Genomic DNA, 7403 nt, shown 5'->3' with positions numbered 1-7403 from the left:
CTAGGTATTATCATCTTGGGTCTTTAATTTTTTTGCGGAGTTATGCTCGAATCCGGGAGGTTCCTTATGTTTCCCCTCATATTCGGAAATTTTGAGATCTAAAGAATCCAAACGCTTATTGCAAAGGGTAATCAACATATTCATGCGGTGGAGATTCCCGCTAACACTCTTAAGAGGTTCAAGAGATTTTTGCAAAATCTTGGTTACTTCACAAATTTTCTCAAAAACTTGCATTTCTTCTTGGGTATGATGATGCCCCTTTTGTTGGGGTAGTGTTCCCACTATACCCTCTATAATTTCATGCGCAATACTGGGACCAATTTCTATAAAATTGCCTTTGGCAACACAATCCAAGAGTTGTCTATGAGACAAATTCAATCCAACATAAAAGTTGCGAAGCAAAATTCTAAAATTCACCTCTGGGGTGCAATTACGATAAAACCCCATCATTCTAAACCAAGCATCTTTTAAGTTTTCTCCTTGTCTTTGTTTGAAGTGAAGAACCTCAAACTCGGGAGACAAAGGGGAAGATAGGGGACTAGCCATAACGACAAGCAAGCAATCCAACACACAAGCAAACAAGAGACGGGCAAAAACAGGCAAATAGAGAAAGAGAAGGAGGACGGAGAGAGAGAGGGCGAATAAAATGGAAAGGGTGAAGTGGGGGAGAGGAAAACGAGAGGCAAATGGCAAATAATGTAATGCGGGAGATAAGGGTTTGTGATGGGTACTCGATATGTTGACTTTTGCGTAGACTCCCCGGCAACTGCGCCAGAAATCCTTCTTGCTACCTCTTGAGCACTGCGTTGGTTTTCCCTTGAAGAGGAAAGGGTGATGCAGCAAAGTAGCGTAAGTATTTCCCTCAGTTTTTGAGAACCAAGGTATCAATCCAGTTGGAGGCCACGCACGAGTCCCTCGCACCTACACAAACAAATAAAATCCTCGCAACCAACACAATAAAGGGGTTGTCAATCCCTTCACGGTCACTTACGAAAGTGAGATCTGATAGATATGATAAGATAATATTTTTGGTATTTTTATGATAAAGATGCAAAGTAAAGAAATCAAAATAAACGGAAAAGGAAATAGCTTGTTGACGGAAGATTAATATGATGGAAAATAGACCCGGGGGCCATAGGTTTCACTAGTGGCTTCTCTCGAGAGCATAATATTACGGTGGGTAAACAAATTACTGTTGAGCAATTGACAGAATTGAGCATAGTTATGAGAATATCTAGGTATGATCATGTATATAGGCATCACGTCCGAGACAAGTAGACCGACTCCTGCCTGCATCTATTACTATTACTCCACACATTGACCGCTATCCAGCATGCATCTAGAGTATTAAGTTCAAAAGAACAGAGTAACGCTTTAAGCAAGATGACATGATGTAGAGGGATAAACTCATGCAATATGAAATAAACCCCATCTTGTTATCCTCGATGGCAACAATACAATATGTGCCTTGCTGCCCCTACTGTCACTGGGAAAGGACACTGCAAGATTGAACCCAAAGCTAAGCACTTGTCCCATTGCAAGAAAGATCAATCTAGTAGGCCAAACCAAATTGATAATTCGAAGAGACTTGCAAAGATAACCAATCATACATAAAAGAATTCAGAGAAGATTCAAATATTGTTCATAGATAAACTTGATCATAAACCCACAATTCATCGGTCTCAACAAACACACCACAAAAGAAGATTACATCGAATAGATCTCCACAAGAGAGGGGGAGAACTTTGTATTGAGATCCAAAAAGAGAGAAGAAGCCATCTAGCTAATAATTATGGACCCGAAGGTCTGAAGTAAACTACTCACACTTCATCGGAGAGGCTATGGTGTTGATGTAGAAGCCCTTCGTGATCGATGCCCCCTCCGGCGGAGCTCCGGAAAAGGCCCCAAGATGGGATCTCACGGGTACAGGAAGTTACGGCGGTGGAATTAGGGTTTTGGCTCTGTGTCTGGTAGTTTCGGGGTACATAGGTATATATAGGAGGAAGAAGTACGTCGGTGGAGCAACGTGGGCCCCACGAGGGTGGAGGGCGCGCCTGGGGGGTAGGCGCGCCCCCCTACCTCGTGCCCTCCTGGTTGCTTTCTTGATGTAGGGTCCAAGTCCTCTGGATCATGTTCGTTCCGAAAATCATGTTCCTGAAGGTTTCATTCCGTTTGGACTCCGTTTGATATTCTTTTTCTGCTAAACTCTGAAATAGGCAAAAAACAACAATTCTGGGCTGGGCCTCCGGTTAATAGGTTAGTCCCAAAAATAATATAAAAGTGTATAATAAATCCTAATAATGTCCAAAACAGGATATAATATGAACAATAAAAAATTATAGATACGTTGGAGACGTATCAGCCTTCCCCTAGGCCCAAACAATGGTGAAGTGTCATGTAGTCGACGTTCACATGCCACCACTAGAGGAGAGACAACATACATCTCATCAAAATATCGAACGAATACCAAATTCACATGACTACTTATAGCAAGACTTCTCCCATGTCCTCAGGAACAAACGTAACTACTCACAAATCATATTCATGTTCATAATCAGAGGGGTATTAATATGCATAAAGTATCTGAACATATGATCTTCCACCAAATAAACCAACTAGCATCAACTACAAGGAGTAATCAACACTACTAGCAACCCACACGTACCAATCTGAGGTTTTGGGACAAATATTGGGTACAAGAGATGAACTAGGGTTTGAGAGGAGATGGTCCTGGTGAAGATGTTGATGGAGGTTGACCCCCTCCCGATGTGAGGATCGATGATGATGACGATGGTGATGATTTCCCCCTCCTGGAGGGATGTTTTCTCGGCAGAATAGCTCCGCCGGAGCCCTAAATTGGTTCCGCCAAGGTTCCGCCTCGTGGCGGCGGAGTTTCGTCCCGTGAGCTTGCTTATGATTTTTTCTCGGACGAAAGACCTCATATAGCAGAAGATGGGCACCGGATGCCTGCCAGGGGGCCCACGAGGCAGGGGGCGCGCCCCCCATCCTCGTGGATGGTGGGTGGCCCCCCTCTGGTTCTTTCTTCGCCCAATATTTTTAATATATTCCAAAACGTGCCTCCATGAAGTTTCAGGACTTTTGGAGTTGTGCATAATAGGTCTCTAATATTTGCTCCTTTTCCAGCCCAGAATTCTAGCTGCCGGCATTCTCCCTCTTCATGTAAACCTTGTAAAATAAGAGAGAAAAGGCAGAAGTATTGTGACATAATGTGTAGTAACAACCCATAATGCAATAAATATCGATATAAAAGCATGATGCAAAATGGACGTATCACCCACTCAGTGCAGATGTGTTTTTTTGCATGTTCTGCAGTACGCTGATGACGTGCTACTTCTAATCCAAGGTGATTTTTAGCAGGCTCAGATTATTAAGACGGTTCTCTGCGCTTTCTCATATTACACTGGGCTACATATCAACTTCAGCAAAAGCACATTCATACCTATTTGCATGGATGACACCAGCAGCCAGAGGGTGGCTGGCCTTCTGCAGTGTCCTATTTCTAACTTCCCATCAACATACCTAGGCCTACCCCTCTCCACGCAGAAGATCTCTCATGGTTTGCTGATGCCGATTATGCACAAGGTAGATAAGAGGTTGTTAGGTTAGCTTGCCACCGAGTACTCCTTGCCACCTTCCTATCCTAGGGAGGCTGGCTCGCTCTAATTGATTCGGTACTTGCTTTCTGAGGACGGTTAAATCATCCCCAACCGGCATCGGGTGTTCTTGTGGCTTGCCTTCTGAGGGCGGTTAAATACTAGAGGCAATATGATGAAGAAACAATGGAGAGGGGTTGTGCATCACAACGGCTATGACTTGTGTCCTTCTACATAAATTAGTGTTTGTGATTAATGGACAAGAACCATTTTGATCAAACTCTGAGATTTCTGTAAGTCCAAAAGACGACTCCCATGTTTGCTAGGTATTAAATGTTTAAATGATCAATTTATTTTTCTAGCATCTTTGGAGAGTGAACCCCTAGATTGAAATTGGTGGTGGAGTCAGTCCGTTTAAAAAATGCCTTGCCTGCAAGGTGTCAAAGTGACTTAATTTCTACCTCTGTTATTGTCTCGCCATTAGTTTTTGTTCTGATTTTTTCATGATGTCATTTTCCTTGTGCCCTCTCCTACGTCGATGATCGAGCGTCACAATCCTTGACTAATCATTTTTTATTCAGCTATGCTGATCTTTTTATTCAGCCATTGTCGTGGTTTCATATACGCATGTCATTGGCAAGCCATACGTTCACCATCATTAGATAAGGAAAAAGAGGTAGAAAGAAATATGTTTTGCTTTTCGAGCTGTCCGCGACTACGAGGATGCATATATCTTGTACTATTTCCACTCCATTAACAAGGGCAATGAACGATGTGTCATGTGTGATAATAATACCGCAAAATCAAGTTTTTTTCATAATTAATTTTCTTTGTGGGGTTTCTCATAGTTTATTAAACCGTCATATTGTGTTGCCTCATAGTTATCACTGAAGAAAAGAAACATAAAACATTTTTTGAGAAGTAACAAACATAAAACATTTGCTTTTTTTTAGACAACAGCATTTGCTTCTTTTCGAGAGCAAGAGGCAGTAGCCTAGCGGTCCAGCCCATTTCTCATGTGTATGACAACTCACGCCAGCCCATCAAGACCCAAGATCCAAGAAATATCCCTACCTGCACTCCCCGTGATCTTTTTTTTTAATGAAATCCCTCCACAGTCCACACCACGGCCGTTGGGCGGCGCTTCTCCACTCCACTACCTCCACTCCCCCCAAAATCCTCCACCCAAACCCCAATCCGGCGACGCGACGGCGGCCCAATCCCCGCTCACAATGAGCCCCCCACCGCCGCAGCGCGGCCGCCACTCGCCGCCGGCGCTGGACGACGACTCCATGAGCGAGATCTTCCTGCGCATCCCGCCGGACGACCCCAAGAGCCTCGTCCGCGCCGCCGCCGTCTGCCCGACCTGGCACCGCATCCTCTCCGACGCCGCCTTCGCCCGCGGCTACCGTGCCTTCCACAGGGCGCCGCCCATGCTGGGCTTCCTCCACAACAAGAGACACGAGAGGCCGTGGGGCAGGGGGTGGCGCAGGCGCCACGAGGAGTACCTGGTCTCCAACTTCGTCTCCACCGCGTCCTTCCGCCCGCCGGCGTGCCACGAGCGCCGCCACTGGCCCGCCATGGACTCCCGCCACGGCCTCGTCCTCTTCCACACCCCCAAGAGGTGCGAGGACTTCGTCATCTGCGACCTCGTCACCTACGACCGGTGGAGGATCAAGGCCGACCCCGCCTGCCGCCGCATCATCTGGAATGGCCGGTTTGATGAGGATTGGGGCGAGTACGATGATGAGGACGAGGACGTCACCTGGAACGCCGCGGTGCTCTGTGCCAAGGACGGCTGCGACCACCTCTACTGCCACGGCGGGCCTTTCCTCGTGGCCCTCGTGGGCTCCGTCAGGGGACGGCAGATGACATTTGCCTCCGTCTACTCATCGGCGACTCGTAAATGGAGCGGCATGATCTCCGTCAAGGAACCGAATGTCATCGAGATGACCGGGCACAATGCAGTTGTGGGAAACAAGGTGTATTTCCCCTGTGAGCAGAGCGACAGTGTCTTGGAGTATGACATGGGTGAGCAAAAACTGTCGGTGATACGTGCGCCGTTTGCTGGACTGGTGGGAGCGGAGGGCGGCCTGCTCGTGTTCGCGACGGTGCTGAAGCCTAGGCTCCACATATGGTTAATGGAGGTCCGTGTCCGTCCTGATAGAACTACGGCTTTGGCGCGACGCAGGAGCATTGAGCTCGCACCAAAGCTCTCTGCTTATGCCTTGTTGGACGTGTCGGTGGTTGGTTTTGCAGAAGGTGTTGGTGTCATATTCCTGAGTACAAAGGCTGGGTTGTACACAGTTGAGCTCAGTTCGGGCCGAATCAAGAACATGGACAGAGAGCCAAGCCTCGGCAAAATCATGCCATACATGTGCTTCTACACTAGAGGTACAACAAACTACCCTTGTATTGTTTTGTAAATATGCACATGAAGTCATGAAGACGAAACACGCCATTGACTACTGTGATGAGTATGTTGAGTTTTTCTTTTCACTTTTCTGCGTAGCTAGATAGACATTTGTATGTATGGTTCCCAGTAGCTAGATAGACATTTTTATGCACATTTCTCAGTAGTTGTGTCTTGTGTGGAATCAGCCTTGTGCGGATCAACATATCTGCTCCATGCTGATTGCATAGTTGGTCCTGTATGTTTCACTAGCTGCTCTAGTAGATATGTTGCTCTAATTAGGCCTAATGGATAGGTTAATCTACTTGGAGCCTTGTTGAGTAGGCCCTAGCATTGCCAATAGCAATCTGTAAAGTACACCCTCTGTTCCTAAATATAAGACGTTTTGGCAGTTTAACGTCTTATTTTAGGAACAGAGAGTGTAGTTAAGTAACCAGTGCTTTGCTGTGGTCTCGGATACCCAGACCTCCTTGTGGTCTTTTGGGTAGGATAACCTAGTCTCAAACACTTACCAAGGGAAAGTTCTGTTGCTACGTGTCTCCAGTATTGCAGTAGTTCCAGATTGAATGGTTGTGATGTGGATACCTCCTGTTATTGCTTGGTTGATTTGGACAGCTATAATTGAAATTGTTTTGAGGGGCAAAGTATGCTCCTCTTCTACTCATAAGATCATCTTGTTAAGCCTCGTCTTCTTATGGTGCAGAATGGGGGCGGTTGCCGACCTCTGACTAAACTTCTATCGCAGTTGTTGGCGCTGCAGCGATATAATCAAATGGCGTCAAGATGATCAGTCTGTTTACTTTTGCTGCCTGGGAAGAATTTGAAGTGAACTTCGGTGTCTTCTGTTGCTGGTTGTGTTGGACAGTTTGGTTACAATGGATGCACTTTTGGCCTATGTGTGCCTGCGCCGAAACTTGAGTTTGTTCGTCCGAGCTGCGTGTGTCACGTTGTGTCTGTAGCCCCAGCAGGGATGCTTCACCTAAATGAATGTAAGGAAGCGGTATTAGTGCATGAAGAACATGATCGGTTAACTTATGAGTGTAGACTTATGTACGTACCTAAATTTTCAGAGGACGAAGATATCTATGTGGTGATAAGCTGGGCTGAGTCGCTCTCTGGAAGGGCATTCTATATTTCTGTGTTGTGCAGTGCTCGAAGATAAACCCATGTCGTTTGCGGGGGTGGTTTAATAAATTGTATCAAGACCGAGATGCATGCTAGAATGACTAGTTGTTCTGTAAAATTAGCCATTAAACTTGAGTATTGGTGCAGCTACTGCACAACCTCTTTCGATGACATTTCGATGTCGCACAATAGGGCAATGTTTATCGCCAGCCATGGCATTAGAGTTGGAGTATAGACTGGGTGCGGCAGCG

The 7403-nt window shown here is 46.1% G+C and overlaps 1 protein-coding gene across 2 annotated transcripts; it reads left to right on the top strand.

Annotated features, from left to right (window-relative positions):
* The first annotated feature begins 4718 nt into the window (after window positions 1–4718).
* Window positions 4719–7238, top strand: LOC119284615. 2 transcript variants are annotated; one of them, XM_037563759.1, is made up of 2 exons: window positions 4719–6008; window positions 6773–7238. In XM_037563759.1, the coding sequence occupies exons 1-2, from the start codon at window positions 4847–4849 to the stop codon at window positions 6793–6795; spliced, it is 1185 nt and encodes a 394-aa protein (XP_037419656.1). In that variant the 5' UTR covers window positions 4719–4846; the 3' UTR covers window positions 6796–7238. The 2 variants fall into 2 exon arrangements, with proteins under 2 accessions (XP_037419656.1, XP_037419655.1); XM_037563758.1 differs by having other exon boundaries at window positions 4720–6008; window positions 6731–7238.
* Window positions 7239–7403: the final 165 nt, after the last annotated feature.

The sequence above is a fragment of the Triticum dicoccoides genome, chromosome 4A (assembly GCF_002162155.2).
Source record: "Triticum dicoccoides isolate Atlit2015 ecotype Zavitan chromosome 4A, WEW_v2.0, whole genome shotgun sequence".
NCBI classification, from domain to species: Eukaryota; Viridiplantae; Streptophyta; class Magnoliopsida; order Poales; family Poaceae; genus Triticum; species Triticum dicoccoides.
Note: the sequence above shows the minus strand (reverse complement) of the source record. Positions and strands in the feature narration are given on the sequence as shown.